This window comes from Chelmon rostratus, chromosome 20 (genome assembly GCF_017976325.1).
Source record: "Chelmon rostratus isolate fCheRos1 chromosome 20, fCheRos1.pri, whole genome shotgun sequence".
In the NCBI taxonomy this organism is placed as follows: Eukaryota; Metazoa; Chordata; class Actinopteri; order Chaetodontiformes; family Chaetodontidae; genus Chelmon; species Chelmon rostratus.
Window position 1 is genome coordinate 4,286,073 of NC_055677.1, and position 21,629 is coordinate 4,307,701.

At 41.8% G+C, this 21,629-nt stretch overlaps 1 protein-coding gene across 1 annotated transcript in view; it reads left to right on the forward strand.

Annotated features, from left to right (window-relative positions):
* The window catches only part of LOC121623730 (cadherin-18), a 61,825-nt gene that overhangs the window by 31,782 nt on the left and 8,414 nt on the right, over window positions 1–21,629 (forward strand). Inside the window, exons 5-9 of the mRNA XM_041961149.1 lie at window positions 152–339; window positions 2,369–2,622; window positions 7,584–7,720; window positions 10,907–11,028; window positions 13,199–13,316. Of these exons, the coding sequence (XP_041817083.1) occupies window positions 152–339; window positions 2,369–2,622; window positions 7,584–7,720; window positions 10,907–11,028; window positions 13,199–13,316 (819 nt within the window). The remainder of the gene's footprint in view (window positions 1–151; window positions 340–2,368; window positions 2,623–7,583; window positions 7,721–10,906; window positions 11,029–13,198; window positions 13,317–21,629) is intronic.

The following is a 21,629-nucleotide window of genomic DNA, read 5'->3' on the forward strand; positions in this document are numbered from 1 at the left end:
GACATTCCCTCCGGAACAAATGGTGACAGAATCGAATTGCTGAGCTCAGCCTTTTTAGTCAAACATTCAGACAGTGATTTGGGGGTGATCAGCATCTGTTTAAAGCACTTTTTTTTTGTTTTTTGTAAATGCGTGCAATGTTCATCCACAGAAAATTACCAGCTGTACGTCCCTGAATCAGCTCAAGTAGGGAAACCAGTTGGGAAGATCAAAGCCAATGATGAGGACCTTGGCATCAATGCAGACATCAAGTACAGCATCATTAATTCGGAGGGGGCCAACATGTTCTCAATATCCACAGACAGGGACACAAGAGAGGGGGTCATCAGCCTTAAAAAGGTAAGAATATGGTGTCTGCATGACAGAGACTCTTCAGGAGTGGATGAGGAAATGGTCATGTGTGTTAGCTTGGACTTGTACAGCTGTACTGTGGAAATCTTTGACCACAGGTCATGCTGTAAAGCACGATTTGATGTGCATCTCGTTTGTATCAAATGATTTGCCGTCATAGGAGGACAAAATTATGTTTCCAATTCTGTCATACGAGGACACAATCCATCTGCAAAAGGGCGGTAACAGTTGGTGGAAGTAATGAATTTTCAAATGGAGCAATACTCCCATAAAAGATGAATTGAAGAGGAAAGCCAGTTGATGTACACTGTCCCAAAAGTTCCAAATAATTCACAACAAATAGGCTCTGTTCGGGTTAATGACGTAGGAAATGCCAAATATAGGTTTAACACTCTCACAGTGTCTTTTGTACTAGTGTTAAATTCACATTTAATCATCTTGTTTACAACCCTGATTCCAAAAAAGTTGGGACGCCGTGTAAAATGTAAATAAAAACAGAATGCAATCATTTGCAAACGAACTGTGTTTACCGGCAAAGGTTTTACGAAGTGTTCGTGAGCCGGTGTAGTAATATCCTCTCTACCAGAGGTGGGGAGCCTTTTTCCTGTAGAGGGCCGTTTCAATTTTTATAACATCCTTCGAGGGCCATACCAAATTATTGAAGGCATATATCACACTAACTTCTAATGCGATGGCTGGAACTGCTTCTTCTGATGTCAGATGGTAATGATGATGATGACTCCACTAGCAGTTGGTTTTCCAGGTTTGGGTCAGCCAGTCCTGAGTCATTCAGGGTCAGCCAGTCTTGAGCAGAGTCTTCGTGAAAGTCTTTTTGAAAAGAACTCTTCACAGTAGTGGGTTGAGAGATGCAGACTTCGGTGCATGTCTCCTCACAATGGGAAAATCCTCAGGACGTGCATACAGTTTGTAGAACTCGAGCGGGGGGAGGTTGTTGCACCAAGCTTTGAGCTTGTTGTTGTTTTTGCAGCTCAATGATTTCATGTTGTAGGTTGTCAGACACATCAGCTGCTTCCACATTAAGCAGCAAATGTGCTCAGTTCCTTTTGTTTACTCTTCATGTCCTGAAACCTCTCACCAAATGCCTGCAGGAGTTTTCACGCTCACCAGCATATTCAGATGTCAGAGCGAGAGAGAGAGTTTGTTCTTGTGGAGTAGGAAATGCAGCGTTGCCTCATTCCATTTGCATTCGTCACAGCTTTAATTTGGCCGAATATGGCCCAGAGGCTGGACGTTCCCCACCCAAGCTTTGTACAGTTAGGTGGTGAACCTCACCCCATCTTTGCTTGTGAACGGCTGAGCCTTTCCAGGATGCTCCTTTCATACCCAGTCATGATACTATACTATCACCTGTGACTAATCAAGCTGTTTACCTGTGGGATGTTCCAAATAGGTGTTTTTGGAGAGTTCCACATCTTTCCCAGTCTTTAGTTGCTCCTGTACCAACTAGTTTGAAATATGTCGCTGCATGATGAGGTGAAACATTGAATATATTGTGGTTGTACTGTTTTCAGTTGAGTATTTGTCAAAAAGGATTAGCAATGATCACATTCTGTTTCATTTATGTTTTGCAAGGCGTCCCAACTTTTGTACAATGAAAACTCTGCAGGATTTTAGTCTACATGCACAAAACATGCACAAACAATCACAGCTCTCAGTCAGCTAATATATTGTTCAATTGCAACTCATTTAGCTTATCTTATTTTTCCAATAACAGTTCAGATTGATAAAAAAACAACTTAACCTCCACCCAACAGAAAAAACTGCAAAAATATAACTTGAGTTTTACAACCTTAAAATTCTGGGTTTGTCTAACTGACACTTTTCGTTCTGTAGTTTGATTTTTGGGTTTTTCTTGCAGACTTTCAGCAAATACTGCATTTATGTGAACTCTGAGTTAACTTTCAGTTCTTGTCACTTGATCCATCCAGATAAAGTGGAGCTACTTTGGTGTATGAGCATGCTAATCACATTTCCCTATGGTGCCTTTTCCCAACAGCCTCTGAACTACGAGAGAAAGAAGACCTACACCCTCCACATCGAGGGAGTGAACACACACGTGGATCCTCGTTTTTCCTATCTTGGTTCTTTCAAAGACACTGCCACCCTTAAAATCACAGTTGGGGACGTGGATGAAGCGCCGGTGTTTTCTATAGATCATTATATCATGGACGTATACGAGAACGCACCGAGTGGCACGGAGGTGGGCACTGTAACGGCTCGAGATCCTGACAGCAGGAACAGTCCTGTCAGGTAAGACCCTCGACTACACATACACCCTGCAAGAATGATTACAAGTATTCAGAGGCAGAGCAGCTCTGTAGGCATGCTGTCTTATTAGCTGTGGATCATTGTATAGAGTTGACGATCTGCAGTCTTTCTTGTTGTATAAATGTCAGACAAGCCCACTGCAAAAGCAAAGGTTAAGAGAGGGGGTTGCTAATATTATGAGGCTTATTTTGAGGCTGAGCAGTCTTTCAGATGTGACAGGCAGCCAGTGTAACTGTCATTTTGTCAATTAATTGGTTGCCAAAAAACTTCATTTTGTTTTTAGAAACATTCCAGTCTTTGCCAGATGGATTTCTAAAAAGCCTCGTCACCATATCAGTACGGATTAGCTTAGTTGATAAAGCATGCGTTTGCCGTGCAAGAGTTTTGATAATGAGAAAGTTCATTTTTGCCAGAGTGGTCACAGCTTATCAGGAATGGCTTCCTTCTTCAGTCATCTTTTCATCAGCCCTTCTTTTTTGGCATTCAGGTTCACCAGTGAGATGTCTCTGAGGGGCTGTGGATTCGCCCATAGAGGTTTAAGTCAACTAATAAGATTATTTCTGCCTCCAAGAAATGTTTGTCTAACTAAAACTCCAATTTGCATGTCATCTCTCTGCCCCATATAATTGTACTTGTTATAGATGAGCATTTGAAGCCAGGACTTACTAGTTTGCACATGTGTCTAATAATATCCAGATAGGATATAGTGTAATGCATGCTGCATTTTCAACATATGTTGCATATGTTTTCAGGTGGCTCACCAATAAAGAGTACAATGTTAATTAGATTGAAAGATGTACTGCACTATAATAATAGCCTCTCGCTTGCTCCTGATACTTTCGCGTCCCCTCTTAAAACCAGCTACATGCACAGTGAGCCTTTCTCATTTTTTTGTCATCATCAGAGCAATTCAGGTAGATGGTTATTTTGTCTGCAAGCCTGTGAAGTAACCTGAGGCGATACAACTGCTTAGCACATTTGTATGCCCTCTAAACACATGCTTGTGTGCTGTTGAAAAAAGATTCATATTACCCTGAGGCAGTGGACTAATCGTATGTTTTCGCTCTGCACAGGTACCTCATTTCATGACATTACAGTCAAGCAGCTCCTCACTGTTTGTTTCAGTTTGAATTCCCTCTATAGCCTTGGCATAAATGATGGAGTACCTGTAAACATGGTACTCCTCATGAGAGGTGGTATTGCTGATATATCAATAAGAAGCAATCTTGGGTTGGTAGTATATGTTATAAGTCATAGTTTAAGGCTGAACCAGGGACTGCAGAGCCCAGGGGGGCTTCTAAACAGCATTAAGTAGAGACTTATGACCATGCTACTGTCCGCCCCAGGTGAGCGGTCTGCGGTTCTTGATGAATGATGTATGTATAATTTCAAATGGGAGGAAGACACAGGATAAAAATGATTCAGTGATTGATGTCAGAGTCTTAAGACTTTGTGAAACATTTGTAGTAAACAAGAAGGTAATCTACATATGAAAGAGTTTCCTTGCTCTCCTGGTGGGATACCTCCTCCTCGTGCATTCCTGCGGTACATCGCTCCCGACGTTCACCACACATAGGAGAAGGCATTTCAGTGACATCCACTTGAACCCAGTAGAAGCGAAACAACTGTGTCACTGCTCCCCGTGTTTGCATCAGAATTCAGAAGGCAGCAGGGATCAGTGTTTGGCTCTCTTTGATCATCAGAAGTCTGCCCATGCATGCAACGAAATAAACATGTTATTGAAGTGACATATCAAAGTTGGTTTGAAATTGACATCTAAATAGTCAAACAAAGTCTTGATGGCTCATTACCTCTGGTTGCTCTGATACATTATAATAATCATCAGGGCCGGTTGTGAAAACTTCTTGGCTTGTTTGCTATTAAGCACTGCACGGATTCAAGTCGACCTGTCTTCAGCTTTTAATAACTGACTTTTTTTTCCCCCTTCACAGCTGTAATATCAAATAAACTGATGAAAGTAATGAGTTTTACCAATGGAGACACTTTTTAGAGTCACGGTTTTGTAGAATTTTACATGCAAAAAAAAAAAAAATCTATTATTTAAAGCAAATATTGGCAGATAACAAAAAATGTATGGTCCCCAGAGGATAATGTAAATTCTAAATTCTAAAAAACACTTGTACAACATTCATAAGAGGAAACCTCTGATACTCATGACTGAATTTAGTTATCATCAGCTATAGTTGAGACATGCTAAAATTAGTTCCTCAGCATTCAGCAGCAAAATGTCATCACTGAGCTCAGAGCACAGTTGAGCAAAGAGGTACAGATCAAGCCTTGAACATGCTTCCTCAAGCTTGTACGAGCTTGAATGCATCTTGTTATGTTTCTGTCTTACACCCACCTCCCCAACAGGAGGTTAGATTAGCCTCCATGTGCAGGGCTGCATGACGTGATCCAGAACGTGTGTGATCATCCTCTCTATGAGCCTTATGTGCATCTTTACAGAACTCTAAATCCACCCTTTGACTAATGAGCCCAGTCTGAAAATGTAGAGCTCAGCCTAACAAGCTGAGTTGGAGATGTCCTAAAATGATGGGCCCTTAACAAACCCTTAAGAACTGGGTAACAGCATGGAAGTGTCTCTCTAACTGCCCTCATGCCAACTTTTAAATGTCATCCCCATTTAATAACATCAAAGCTACATCTCAGATTTTTCTTTTTTTCCACCTAACAATCTAGTTTTTGTGTCTTGCAATGAGCGTTACCACCTCACTGGGCTGCAATACATACAAATAGACTTTCAATCTTGTTCATGTTCGGTGCCCCAGTCTTTTTGGACATACACACAATTACTGTTCAGTTTTAATTTCATACATTTCCAAGAATACCAGAGAAGGGGTTTATTACCATACTTATAGAAACACACACAGATGCCTTGTTATTATATCCCCAGCAGTCTGATGAGAAAACCTGATGTTTACTCAAGAAAACACATGATCTTTTGCCTACCAAGGTGTTCCAGAAAATAATTATATGATGTTACATCTTGTGCTTTTTGGCTATTATCTGCATGAGAACAAGAAAATAAACCACCAAGCAACAAAATGCACAAGGTCTAACACCAGCAGTAACAGAATTGAAGTATTTTTCAGGGGATTTTTCCTCTGCAAAGCGAATGCTTAGCACCTAAACTCTTAGTGAAAAGCTACAGCTGAAAAGCCTTCATGCTCTTATGAGCCTGAGCATTTAATAAATCATGACAAGATTTCTACTGAGGGTTCTGGGTGCACTTGTAAGCAATCCAAGCTCTAAAAAAAAAAGTTCATTATTTCAAATAAACGCAATCCTGGCATTAATATCCCTATACCATTTCCATCTCTCATGCCAATTGAAAATTGTCGACTTAGGCCATATTACTCAGGAGAATGGATGCTGGATTAAAGGTGTAAATAGGTCATTAAAAGACAAATTAGGGAATACACAGTCAATGCTCATTTCGTGCCTGAACTCATGAGAGGAGCAGCTGAGCCCATTTCTGCTTTGTATTTCACAGGCTGCTTTGCCTCTAGTTTGATAACAGTGTTGCTAGAAAGCCATTACGACAGTGTAAACATTGCCAGCAGAACATCGCCTTTTGTCATTATTGAATATTGAAGATAATTGCACTTGACTTAGAAATATGTATTTTCAGGACATCATGTCAAGGCCTGAAGTCCATTTAGAAGCAGTGCGGGTTATTCTATTCATGTGCTCTGGAGGAGGGATGAGGCTTTGAAAATCACAGAAGCATCACAACATCCCCTTTGGTTTGTGCTGCGTCAGCATTTCGTTTCACTTCATGGTTTTGGTTGACTGAATCACTTATCTTTAACGTGAGGTTTTGTTTTTGGGTTTGATGCATTTTGTTACCAAATATGACATAAATGAAAGTAAATAAATTTGTGCTTCCTAAGGCCTCAGTAGAATTGCTAAAGTAAAGCCAGGGTCGAAAAAGTGCCTGCATTGTGTTCAGAGGTATTTTCCTAAGTACCATTTGGCCTAAAGGAGCGCTCAACCAATTTTCACAAAGGTCAGTTTAATCGTAATGAGCGGTAATGCTCAGTCTGTGAAAACAGTTGTATAATGTCCTCTGTGGCTCGAAAGGGAGCTTTCCAAAGTTTGGAAAAAATAACCCTGTTATCATCATTTTGGCCTGACTATGAACAGAAAGCCTGTGTTATGAAATTCAAAAGACAGTGGTGCATTTGGGAATGATGGATCCAGTATGTTAGGAGCTTGGGCTCATAGGGACTCAGGACTGTACATCACCACCTCTGTTGCTTTGAGTTTGACCACTCTTTTATGAGCTATAGAAGTGCAATATTAAATTCCTGGAATGACCCCATAACTCTATATCGATACATAACCCAATTTGCCTTTTCACATTTTACATTTTAGGCATTTTCTAACAGTGTTGTTCAGCACAGACCAGGACGTGGACCCTTTGATGAAAATATTATGGGCTGGAATCAAATGTGTGACTTTGCATTTATAGTTTAGTATGTCCACGATGTAAAGTCTGTTGTGTGTGTGTGGAGATGGGAAAAGAGAGGGTTTGGGTGATGGGCAAAAGGCATGAAGACTCCTCTCTTAGAACTCGACTAAATGCATTTCAGCTGCATTGCGGTTACTGTAATTCCATGAGAAAATGTAGTCAAGTGAAGGCAGTCAAAAAAAAGGTAATATTTCATATATAGCCTAGACTTTTCAGCCACATTCAGCCCACTTTTAACCCTGAAAGTCTTCACATCTATTGACCTGCGAATCAGGAACATTCATGCTTACTCGGCACCACCAGCAGACTGGGCCTTGTAGCCTAAAGATTATCCACTGACCTCTCCGTGATCTCTTCTGCCTCATCTTTTCCACTGCTGTATTTAAAAAAAAAAAAAAATGCGTCTGGAGTGGAGACAAAAGATCATAATTTTCTTGCCCAATAGGTATTTCTTGGACAGCAAAGAGGAAGGCGTGAGGTACTTCAGAATCGATGAAAGCAGCGGAGTCATACGGACGACACAGCCTCTGGACAGAGAAGACTTGTCTTGGCACAACATCACAGCGATGGCCTCGGAGGTTGGTAGGTACCCAGGTCGCTTTCCATAAACTTGATGTTTACGTGTGGGCGAGTGAATGTAATGCACCTGCTGCGTTACGTCTGCTCTTATGTGAGCGAGAGCAGATGGATTTTTCCTGAGTTCCTGTTTCCTATTGAACAGATTCTCAATTTTTGTCTTGGAAAGTTCAAGAAAGGCTGGAGTTCTGTCTCTGTGCTAATATGAAATAGAAATTTCAATACAGTCGTAGACCTGCACTTTCATCAGGTTCAGAAGCACTTTTCATTTGAATTCTCTTTATATTGACATTAAACATTTTGTAATACAGGAGGTAAATGAGCAGATGTGGAGGTACACATACACTGTACATACCATTCTCCTCACCTTCTGACTTATATATATTTAAATAACCAGGCTGTATTTCTCACAGTCCTTCAGGGACTGTAGTAAACACGTGAAATGCTGCTATGCAGTTGACTGAAAAACACACTTAAAAGAGATTGCTATTCCTTTCCACACTCATCTTGTTTAGCCCCAAGCCAGTGGAAGACATTATAAATCGTTATCTGAATTGCATTCAAATCGTTGGTGAGTTTGTGCCACAACAGCATGATTTAAAGACTAGAAATAAAGATTAAAAAATAAAAGCTAGGTGCTAGAGTTCTACCCAGACGTTTTTTTTTTTCCTTTCCCACAAGATAACAAGACGCCCTGAGGGGATCATATAGTCAGAGAGCAGTCCGGGCTCAGATTCATAGCGTGTAAAATTGGACTCAGAATCAATATCAACAAAAGGAAGGTTCCATAACGAGGAATGGCTATATGAATCTGCTGTGCACACTCCCTCTTCACCTACAGAATAAAAGCAGCGGCACCTTTCAGGCACTGGGCAGATTTTATTCAGATATTCACTTCAATGTCTTGATCAAAGGCTCTTCAGCCGGATACTGTACATGTTAATGAACACACATCCACTGCGGCAGGACTCTGACTTACTAGTCTAAGCCTTTAAACTCTCAGTCCACAATTTGGATAGAATGAACAAAAAAACTGGCTGTAATGGTTCACCAAATCTGCAATAAGTGGCTGTTGCCTGCAGCTTGCCAGTTTAGTTTCTCTGCTTCCTCTTTTACCATTCCTCTAAAGCAAAACTCATCTAATAGATTTTATTTAACCAGTGTATGCAATCCTCTCCTGACCACATAAAAGCTTATATTCTGCTTATTTTATCAAAGAAGAAACAGCAAGATTGAAGATTTGTCGCAGAATTGTTTGATTTAATTTGGAGACTAAAATGCCGTATTTATTTGGGTTGTGCCATGAAAATGTCTCACTTCAAAGGATGAAAAAGAGTTTTTAAAAGGAAAAGCATTTGTTTTGGATTGCATTAATCTCACTCTTAATCATCCAGTCAATCCAAGGAAATCAGTTTTCAACACAGTTCCAGTGCGTTATTAACAGTAATGTCACAATCACGAGGAGTATTTAAACACAACCTAGCACCAGGTGAGTTAGTACTGAAATTAACAATTAAAGTGTGAAGAAAACAAGGATGAAGGAGATCATTTGCATATTGATTAGAATGTATTCAAATAGGTTAGAGTGTATTTTTCTTATAATTAACTGCAAAATCAAATTAGTCCCAATTGTTTCAATGTCCTTTCCTACACTGAAAATTAATTAAATCAATGCAGGCCCCGCTAACTTCACGAATTGCTATCAGGTAAGTTGGGTAATTTGTAATCACAATTAGGCAAATCTCTTGCCAACCGACAGAGGTGCTGCATGCTAATGTTTCTTTATCTCTTCACCTCTCCTCAGCATTCAAGGATACGGTTCCATGCCAAGACACTGTCAAAAGGAAGAATGATGCATTTTTACCACTTTGAATGAGCAAGGACACTCAGTGTCATAGACACAAAGCACCGCGCACAGTTTACTGCAAAGCATCCTGCAGAGGCTTTACCCCGCCTTCTAATGGCCAGCCAGAGTAGACAGACCATCCTGAGAGAGTGATTGTATGATTTAATTTCAGTGTTGGTTTTTGGATGAACTTGATCACAAATAGCTGTGTTGGAATACAGTAGGTGCACTGTGCACTGAAAAAACAATGTATGCAAACCAGGAAGAAGTAAATAAAAATGTTGAAACATTAATTTAATAGAAAGGCTGCTGCACCTGCATGGCTCTTTTTTTCTGCTCGAGGAAGGTTTTGCTGAGCGAGCACGTTATTTTTCAGCTCCGTCCTGTTACACAGTCGTGCTGTGGAGCTTCAGAGCAACCCAGTGGAGCCAGTTCTCTTTTGTTGGAGACTGAGGTTCCTCACGGGTTGAGGGTTAAATGCCTTGCTCCGGGGCAGTGGTTCTTAAACTGAAGCACGGTCCCCACTGTGAAGGTGCAGAGCCACTGCAGGGGGTGTGTGGATGACCAAAGGGAAAAATATGGAGTAAAACAAAGCTGAATTAATATGATGTATGCAGGGAAAATGAACAAGGGTTTGTTGATGCTATCTTGCTATCTTGCTTCACCTTCTGAGAGGTGGCATTTCTACAACCTTTCAACTAAAAAATTAGAAGTGTTTTAAGGTCATGTGCTCTAGGAAAAAGATTAGTTCAACCTCCCATTTGTACAATTTGTGTAAATTAGTCAGTGTTGTCTTTGCTCAGCACTGCTGTGGCTTCATACTGGCTGCAGAAGTGCTCAGAACTAAATCACATTACTGTCCCATTTCACTTCTAGCAGCGCTTAAGCTTGACAATGCTGTGCTCATGGCACTATATGGATATACATGGCATATGAAGTCTTAATTGAATATGGCGAATCAGAATTTGCCATTTTGGCCATTTTGCTGCCATTAAGGCTGTTGCTTGGTATTAAAATGAGAGTTAAAGCAGATGATTTACAGGCTTAATGAGTTGCTCATGCAGCACGAACCGCAAATAATGCATCACAACCAAGTGACCAGCTGGGGAAATGAAATGCAGCACGGCGATGATCAGATGTGCTTTAATACACAAAACTGCTTTCTGTAACACTGCACTCGTCAGTGCTTTTGCGGAGGCACAGCCTAAGACAAAACCCATAAGCAGTCTGACAAAAAAAAGCACTCTGTGTCCCAGTTTGGAATTAAAGTGTTGTTGCTCTACTTTGTTATTAAGACCTGCATTTGACTTTCATCTTCTTTGTCACTTGTTCTCTCTCTGCTCCAGACAACCCCAGCCTTCTCAGTCACGTTCCCGTTACCGTCCAGGTGCTGGACATGAACGACAATCCGCCAGAAATAGCTACGGACGAGGAAGTCATTGTGTGTGAGAGCTCAAGGCCAGGACAGGTGAGCGTCTAGGATTCGCCTGGAAAAATCTGCAGCGGCCATCTCTGTCGCCTTACCGGTTTTTACTCTCCCTCTCTCCTCACATTCAAGTCTTTCAACGCCACAGACGCACATCAGAAGGAAAGAGCTGGGCATTTACCGCAGTCGTCTCCCTGACTGCATACATTCTGCGCAGAGCTATTGTTTCCCTCAGCAGTTTGGGTTACTCACTGAGAGCTGAGCAGTAAGAGACTCTGAAGGCACTGGAGAGAGCTGCTTAATCATCCTTCATTCAAAATGAGTATCTCAGCAGCAAACCATGACAGCTCTAAATCGAAGCTCATTCCAATTTGCTCTCAGTAGCCTTTGATTCATTCGAATTAAGAAGGTTTTTGAGATATAGAGCAATCAGCGGCATGGAAATGGCTGAAAGGGTGGTTTGGCAAAGGATGATGAAGTTAAGAGCGGGAAGACACAACTAAATACATTTTTAATAGTTTCAAGCTAGTGGAAGAAAAGTTTGAATTAAAGTTTGCATTAAATTTGAATTAAGGCTGCAATAGCCTCAGGGTTATTGGCCCGGGGGATTAAGTGGGAAGAATTATGTGTTGAATGAGACTGTGGCACACCACCATTCAGAGGACAACATGCTGTATGTGAAATAATAGAGCTGTTCATTCAGGGTTTACAGTCTGTTTGCATTTCAATTTTTATACCACGGGCATGTAAAATTTTCTGATTGGTTGGCAGGTTTTCATTGAAATTGTAAAAGGGCACTTTGTTCTAAATCAGGGCTGAAGATATTTTAAACTGCAGGTTTAACCATAACAACACTGATAAAACTGACCAAAAAGAAAGTGGATGAATAATAGACTTCTTTTTGCCTTTGGTTAGTAACCTTGGGGCCCCTTAAATACGGCTTCAGTGTCAAAAGTAGCGACTGGGTTTGCGTGTTGCTCGCAAAATTGAAGCCTTGTATTTCACAAAGATCACAGTTTGACTAAATTTTCAGTGCCACAAGTCAGAAATCCGATTTGTGAATGGTGCTGACAACAGCAGGTGCTGAAACGTGTCTGACACTCTATAAAAATGAGCTGGTTTGGGGCCTGATTTTTGGATCTCGAGAGTGTGGCATGACAGGAAACACCTAGATGTGTTAACAGAGTGAGAATCACAGCTCTGTACAGCTCAACGATTTGGAATTGTAAAATCCTTAATACGAGTACTGGACCGATAACTTTGAACCGAAAGACTTAGTGCAGTCTTTCTACACCACTGGAGACAAAGTCGCTGGTTTCTGAAGAAAATCAAGCTCCAAAATTGCTTGAACAAGAGCAAAGACACAGCAGACTCATTATGCAAAGCAACGTTGCACCCACTCAGAAACCAACCTATGGTTGAGTTCAAGCAAGCATTTCTGAGCTAACACACAACTGCCTTGCTTCCTCTGGTTTTCCAGACCTCCCACTTTCCTAATTTTAAGAGTAATCAAGTGGCAGCAGCTGTTTTTTCACATTAATGGGAAATCATTACAACTTAAGTTTGGAATGATTAACACTAGAAGACAGATAAACCTGCTCTTCTGAGCTAAAACATTCCACCAGACGTCCCCATGAGTGGACTCAAGCACACACTAAGTACATCCTAATACTGCACAGTTAAAGACAGACAGAGGCTTGTGCAAGTATACCAGGAGCACAACAACACCCCAAATCTCACACTGAAGATAAGAGCTCCCTGTGGTGACAGGGGCTATCAGGTCGTTTTTCTCTCAACTCCGGCTGTCTGCCTGCTCTCACTGTGTCTCTTACCAATTAAGGGTAACAAGATGACAAAAGTGGCAGTGAGGTTGCCCTTAGAGCACCCCTGTCATTGTTAGATGCCACCCCCCCCCACCACCCTTGCCCCGGTACAAGCAAAGTGTTCTAAAATCCCGGCACCGCGACCACACACTCTCTCTCAGGCAGCACACAGGTAGAGGAGGAAATGTTCCGAAGGCAGTTGGCTGTAGGTCAGAGGATCTCTGACCAATTATGATCAACAAATAATGAGACATGCATCAGAAACTAGATCAGCTCCTTGTCCTGCATGCAATTAGAGTGAAAAGTGATTCTAAGTGGTGCAGCGGCTAATTAAATATTGCAGGAGTTGTCTTTGGAGAGGAATTCACCCTGTGTCCTCTGAACAACAGGTGATCCAGACTGTCACAGCAGTGGATAAGGATGACTTTGCCAACGGACAGCGGTTTTCCTTCGCTTTGCCGAGCCAGCTGCCAGTTAATCCCAACTTCACCCTGAAAGACAATGAAGGTAATTAAAGCGATCAATGTGTTTGTTTGCATTTCTTATGAGTTTTGCACTCGTGCCTTCAGGGCAGGGCTCCAACCTCGCCGCTCACATTCCAAGATTCAATAAGCCGTAGTGATTTCCTCATACCTATCTGTCAACCGGGTACTGCCGACATCTAAAGATCCAAATACCGCTGGGATCCACTCCGAGTCGGGTCTAGAGTCATAGAGGTTTGGCATGTTTGCGCGTTGTGTTGTCAAATGGATTACCCGCTCTGGCGCTCCCTCTCTCTCTCTCCCCTCCTGCGTGCATTATTTTGTGCCAGCGCAGGGCCAATAGTGGGCGTTGCCATGGCAACCAACTCAGTCTCAGGTGAATACCTAGCCCTGTGTTGGTCTGCAATCACAGGGCTTTTAAAAGCTCTCAGCCAGAAGATCCCGCAGTTGCCCACTGAGAGGAGGAGTTCACAGCACTCCAGATGAATCTCTGAGCCTCAGAGCGGCAGGGAAACAGAGAGGGAGGGAGCGGCGGGAAGATCGATGTGATAATCGGAGATAAGTCTGTTTAGCCTTTAGTCCGGTTGCTTCTCACCATGAGCCTTCCCGTGCCTTCTTCAACTACACTGAGAGGCAGAGGCAAGTTTTGGTGCATTCATGTGAATGGCACTTAGGGGTGGAGGTGGAGGATGTCTCCAATGGGCAGCCGAATCGAGCAAAGCAACACTGCAGCACTGCCCGAAAAAGACACAAATCTCCCGAAGCACAATAAATTAGAATTTTTTATGAGTGCAAGTGTTTATTCAGCTGTAGTTTCCTTCATATTAACCCAGTGGAGCAGCCCTGAAGTCAGCGGTGCCTAACAGTGCAAGTGTGATGGTGTTGGAGTTTTCCATGCTTGATCATTTATAGTTTCTTTTATTACAGTTCTAAACAAAATGTTGCACACACCTTCTCAGTCTCAATGGTTTGTCCTTATTATTATTATTTTCCATTGTAGATTAACACATCGAAACCATAAAAGGACACATATGGAATTATGTATTAAGCAAAAAAGTCTGAACAAAGCAAAATATGTTTTCTAGTCGAGATTCTATAAAGCTCTTTTGCTGAGATGACAGCTTTGCACGCCGTTTGCATTCTCTCAGCCAGCTGGAGAGGACGAGAGGGTGTCCAGAGTTTTGACTGGCATTATAGATCTGTCTGATGCAGAAGCCCTCGTTCCCGAAAGGGCTGAAATGTTTTTGCCAAATCAAAATTTGAAGACACCACACTGAAAACTTCTGCACTTGGTATAAAACCTGAAGCCACAGTGACACCTTTCCTCACTGGCTCCTCTTTGCAGCTGTGTTGTACATGTTGTGAAAAACACTGGTTAAATATATTTCATATCTTTGTCAATTTGTAAATTTCTTAGAAATACCCTAGAGTAACAGAGGTACACCTCCACGATTGCCTGCAAAACATCTGCTGCTGATTTGCCATATGTTGTGTTGGAGAGTCACAGTGTGACTTGTGTGGAAGGAAAGCTAAGAGAAGCTAAAGCTAAAAAATCACTTGTTAACCAACAACAAGCTGGTCACAGTGATGCAGTCGTCCTTCCTATGGATGTCTGCCGGATAATGTGACGAATATCATATAGTTGTGAACGGTAAAATGTAAATTATGATCCTCCATGGGCACAAATAGGCTTCCGAGTATGTGAAGGCATAGCGAGGTGAAGTGGTACTGCTTCATCTGTAGTATTTTGACGAAATAAATTAGAGCCATTTTGATACTGGCAGCTTTTTTGTTGGAGGAATTAGCTCCTGGTACAGTCTTCCAGATGAGAGAGCCGAGTAAGAGCAATTCAAAACCCTCTATGGATCAGTGTCTTTGGAAAGGTCTGCTTGGGAGACCCGGGGACCCTCCTGGAGCCAGGCCTCACAGGCAAGTGCCTGGTGAGTAGGTTTATCCGCAGGGACAGCTTGGTCCAGGTCTGCTTTGAGTGCACGGTGCAAATTAAACTCTTAAAACACTACATTTCCAATCCATTTGAAAATATGCCTCACTCTCAAACGTTAGATTTATCACAAGAGAGCCATCTGCAGCAGAATATTCCCAAATCATTCAGGAAGGAAACCCTTTTTTTTTTTTTTTTTCTTGAGTTCATGCTGTTTGAGTAATGGTGCCTTTCAATTTGGGTTTAGCTCCTGCTGCATCCAACAGGATCTTGTTTTTCTCAAACTGTAGCTGTGATATAATCCCATGTGGGATGGGCCGATTAAGTGTCATGACATGGAGATAGAAAATTATTTATATTTTAATCATCTGTCAGAGGAAACTTTAAAGAACAGAGGGTTTTTTTGTTTGTTTTTACAGGAAATTATTATTACTAGAATTACCACAATGATTACTGTTGGATAAATGATTTCTCTCGAACAAACAGATCATGTCATCATCAAGTAGGTTTCATTCGTTTTTATGCCCGCTCTGTGTCTGCCCTAGGTGAAGCACTCACTTGGTGCATGTGATTTCTTTGCAGCTGCAATTCCTGTGTGAAAGGTGCTATACAAATAAAGTTTTTATTATTATTATTATAAAAGAGGAGATGCAAAATGCAAAAAAAAGATGTCTCAGCATTAGACACTGATACATAAAAAAGGTAATAATAATATTGTAGCAGAGTCTCCGAAGCACTGCCTTGTATCATAGTCTTATGTGCGGATTCTAATTTCATTTATTACTTAACCGCACTCAAGACAGGGGATTTCTTGAAGATATTTCTATTAGCCATCGGTAGTCTATAATGTCTCCCTCAGGGTAAAAGTTCAAATTCACTGTGCTGTGGGTGAAAAGGGTCATTAATAATTCTGCTTGCTTTACTTCTTAAGAGTTCTTCATCCATATTACTTAACTGCCTTTGTGGCATCCCCATGACTTTGGAGGCCATGTTCGCTGTTTTATGTCTTCAGTTATGCAGAGGGCAGAGAAGTGGGATTCAAATGTCCACTCTAACATACAGGGGCGCTCGTATTTCCTCCTACGGCTTCCTCCTCTTTAACCGCTAAAGCTGTTAAAGAGCATGTTCTGACACAGAGCGGCAGCATGGACGGTTAGTTGACCAGATGAAGGGGAGGCGGCCGCACAGCAAAGCCTCCGACTTGTTCTGTTGACCACACAGTAGCTCCGCTGATGCAGTTAAATGCCTTGATCAAGGGCTAGCTAGCTTTTAGACAAGCAATGTGGTTAAAAAAGAACTTCTTTAAGCTATCAGACACACCGTTACATATGTTCAACAGTTTATCAATGAAGGACAGCGCGCTTGTCAGGCTAAAAACTCGAATGATAAACCATTAAAATTACAAAATTCAGCTTGCAACCTGTTTTGCATCAGTTCGCCTGTGTCATTTGCTTGCTCACTCATTTATGTTCTAATTCCTCGTCCACCTAGAATGATTCATATCAGTTATTTTTTCTCTCCCGTCCCTCCGAGCCCATCTGCACTTTGAAAACACCATCCTCCCTCTTAATGTTAAGCCGCTGCACTCTGAGCTCGTGCTGCTCCAGTCATCTCCAGTCACTTGGAGCCTGCATTTGCACTTCCACTCAAAAGAGGTGTCGGGAATCATACAGCGTTCCACTGCCGCTGTGTATTAGAAGTTATTTGCTGTGTTCACAATATCCGGATGAGAGAGAGAGAGAGGCACAATGCACCATACTGTTGACTCCTGTGTCTGATAATTAAAGTAAGCTCTTCACACTCCAAGCAACTTCTTTCATTGCCGTTGTAGCAGACCAACAGTTGGTAGCTGCTCTGTGCCAGAGTCTAATACCTCCCTCTGTTGTTGTGCAACTGACGAAAATCCCTCTCAGTCACTCACACGACTAACTCTCTCATGACCTCCTTTCCTCCTCAGTTACAGTTTTCTCTCAGCGGATCCTCATGAACTTGGATATTTCCGGCTGCATGCTCAGTTCTTGCAGGACGAATAAAGGGTTTAGTTTGAGACTCTGATATACTTGAATGACTGAATGACTTTTTTTAGTTAAATAACTAACTGGTGATACCTGCAATTGATTCCTCCTCCTCACTCATTTCAAGTGATTTAACAATCGTGACTTTTAAAAGAACCCGTTAATTAAAGCATTGTAGCTTCTTCAGGATGCTATTTTCCGTACCATGTCGGATTTGTTGAAAGCTATTATCTTGATACGATTGGTGCTTTTCGGAAAGAGACCTCTAACAGCTCCAGCTCTGTTTAGCGTTTTTCCGTAAAAAGAAAACACAGATTGAGTCTTACTTTCAGATGAAGGCCTTTTCTGTGCTTGAATCTTTGTTTGGGGGGATGAAGGCAAGGATCCTTAAAACCAGAGTTATCATGCAGATGTGTTCATGCAGCTGAAGTGCTGGATGTGCTACAATAAATGCAGGTCAAACTCCTAGAGAGTATTAGGCACCATTATAGCTAAAAAGCAAGGGGGACACTTCTACTCAGCTGGTCTAGGAAAGCACTTTGTGACAAACCTGTTCTGTTAAAAGCCCTTTAAATATATTCAGCTTGACTATTCCTACTTTACAACGGCTGGAAATTGAATGCTGCTTTGATCTCCTTATCTGTCACATTGTGATGACATTTGCTTCTAAAAAGGCAATTAAACGGAGGCTACGATCTCTAAATAACCCACATACTTAAATAGATCAATTGATTTCTGAAGGCATCTTCTTCCAGTGTGCATACAGAAGACCTTATAATATTACAGTTAATCAGCTGTGTTGAAAGAAGCGCTGTCAAGCCATTGATATGTGGGACGTTTAATTAGATTTTCTGTCATTCACACTTCACTTGCGACGGGTGTTACATTTCTGGATTGTGAAACAGCCATTATCTGCTGAAACAGCGTGATTTGTGCAACGAGGGCAGAGCAGCTTGTCTCGTACAGATTTTGTCAAAACCTGCACAACAAACAGCAAACAATCGTCAGACATATACTCACATCGGAGGGTTTGATTCGATTTTCTTTTTTTCTCTCTCTTTCTAATTACTTGATGTTTATGATTTAAGAAAAAAAAAGAATAACATTGTTTAAATTCAGTAAACCCATGTTGTTTTGCAAAAGCCTGTTATGTGTGCAGCGGGGCCTCAGCAGCCGCTGGTGCTACATCGGAGCTGTGAACCAATTTATTCATAATAATAGTATTCTGCAGTCCCTTTCGACTGTTACTGCAGAAGCATACAGACCAGCCCATAATTAACTCAAATACACAAAGTACAACCTTATGGAACAAACATACCATGCTGTGATACGCTGGTACGCTGAGACCAACACAGTGGACGAACATAATGGTTTTTTAGAAGCAGCCGGATCACTAACTGCTATCTGTTGTCACTGCTGGGCATGTGTTGTTAACTAAGCCTCACCGATTCAGACTAATCCTTATTGAATGCAGGGGCTTCTTTTAAAGGAGATTGCTACGTTTGTCCCATGATGTGCTGTTTGTTATACTGCATGAAAATCCTATTATTTCTATATAAATTGATATTAGTAGTATTGATATTAATATGTTCAAAGCTGCACTATAATATATATTAATAATCTAATAATACCTCGATGTGTAATGGTGTCTGTATTTGCTCTGTTCCGTTTGGTTGACAGGAGCTTACTTAACCAAAAAAGTCACTTACCAAACAAAAGGTTTTGTACCAAATAATTACAGTGTTATCAGTCTTATACAGACTAATTACAGTCTACATCTTGGCACTTGTGAAACTTACGTCATTTGAAAAGTGCCTTGGTCCTTGAGCCTTGATCCAGCAGATACTTATACAATTGCCTTGGGTTTATAGTTAGCCTCATCGGTACAGTAAATGCAAATGATAGACCAGAGCTTGTGCATTAATCTGAGTATGAAGCCCTCTTTCAGAGTAAGGTTCCCCAGTACATTCTACTCTAGACTGTATATGAAGGAAGCTGTGTCGACATTGCTCAACCCGCTTCAAGTGACCTTACGCCTTGGAAAATAGTGTCATCAGACAAAACATGGTGTACAGCAACATCACCGTAATATGTCTGCTGCAGGATAGATGGGATGTAGACGAGTGCTTGTCGTTGCGAGTATGTGCAGTCGTCAAACAGAACTTTACATACAGCATGAGCGGATATTACTTTTTTATTCTACTAACACAAGCCAATATCTTTAACCTCCAGAGTGACATTTAATTTTCATTGTCTGACGTGAGAATAAAATTTATGTATCAGCTAGATCAACTATATCAGCAGTGGTTGAACAATCCTGAGGGGACACAGTAGATCTAGCCACAGGTTTGACCCCTACAACAGCCAAAAAACTGATATCCTTCAATGAAAGCCCACAATAAAGATAGCTGTTTCATTTCTGACCAGGGATCATTCTTTAATTGGTTCTCGATCTAGTAAAAACCTTGATCTTAGGACCTCACATATAAACCTGATTCCACAAAAACCTGAGACCCTGTGTGAAACATAAATAAGAACAGAATGCAATAATAATGACTTAGTCAGTCCAGAACCTTGTAGCTGAATAAAATAATCCCAAATGAATGCATTTGTTGCAAATGGTACAAATTATTCAAACAAACTCTTGAAGCTTGTAACAAACGTACATTGCTAATTCTATAAGCAGGAAGAACAATGCTGTGGACATTTTAAATACATACATACATTTTCTTAACATTTGCAACCTGTATAAGCTTGAGCCATCCCCAACATTAAGTACCCACCTTTACAATGTGACCCAGAATATATTCTTCACCAAAATAGTGCCACCACACTTCATGTTGCACTCCAAGTGGCAACTGGAGAGAAGGTTCGTGCTGAATTCCATCACCGGCACCTACACACACCCACCAAAGTTCACAAGGAATCCAGCTAAGTGCATGTGTAGGCAAGTGTGAAGTCTGTAGAGATGTGGCTGTGTCGCGAGCGGCTATTGTTGGTATAAGCAGCTTTCCATGTGTTTTCCATTTTCACGTACAATGATCGAGCTCCATCAAGAAAACAAACAGAGAAAAAGTTCAGAGTGACCACAGAGGTCATAGTAGAGTCTGACTGGGCAAATATTCCCATGAAATTGCCTAATTTTGGCACGTCCAAGTTTTTGCTGCTGCGAAATCTCATTTAACTTTATGTCTTGACATGGAGAGACAGTAATGCATGAGTGATACCAAAGTTATGTAAGCGATTCTTCACCTAGCATGCTAATGTTTTTGGGAAAGTCAAAAAATGAGGCCATTTGCCAGTTAGTGGCTTCCGCTGCGGCCTAATGACGACTCAACAGGGTTGAGTAGAGCCTCGCACACATGCATATTAATGGCTGCGTGCGTTTTTATAGAAAACCAGAGACCAGAAAAAACGGGAAATTGATTGTTAGTGATCTGCAAAATAGCACAGATCAGACTGTTCAGGATCACTTTCAGTGGGGTGTGAAATGCTCTTAAAAGCATTTTTCCCTCATTCCCTGGGTGGTCACCTGCCTTGCTCTGCGGGTAATGTCACGTAGCGCGCGTTGTCACAACACAGTTAAGCTGTGACCGTTCTAACTCACGCCGTCCCTCCTCTTATGCTGCTGCCACGTGGCTGCACATGGCCCATCTCGCTGCGGCGTTAATCAACAAGCGCCCAGCTCTCCTCCACCCACCTGCGACGAGAGGCGGCTTAATCTGAAATTAGCATGACATAATTGATGTGCACTTCCTCGCTGCGGTCTGTACAAGGACCCGTGCTGCTGTGGTTCTGTGCTTCTGAGTGTAAAGGCTGTGACGGCGAACACCACGTACGCACAGCTTGTTTGTCTCTCTCGGCCTCAGCCTCTGCCTTCGTCCTCGCTGCTCTCGCTTTGGCTCACACATACACACATCCACACACACCTCCTCCACCCTCCTCTCGCCTCCCCCTCCTCTCCTCTCCTCTCCTCTCATCTTCCAACTCCCCATCTCTCTTCCTTGTTATTTGCATCTCTCACACTCCACTCTCTCAAACCCCCCACCCATCTGCTTGCTGATACGGTGATACTGCGAGTCTGACTTAATAAAGCTTGAAGTACGTGTTGTCATTCCAACTGTCGATCATTATAATTATTCATAGATGGAGCTGAGATTGGAGTGGGAGGCGAGGTCTCAGAGCAGCAGCATGATAGTACAGCACGGCGGAGGTGTTTTTCGCTGGGTGGAAAGGGAAAGGTTGCCCTGTACACGATTCAGCATTTTCGTAACTTAAAATAATGTGTGACTACACACACACGCACATATGTATATATATATGCCTGCAAGGTTCTCATTAGTCAGTCATATGAGGCCCAAGTTAGTCATCCAGGTATGTG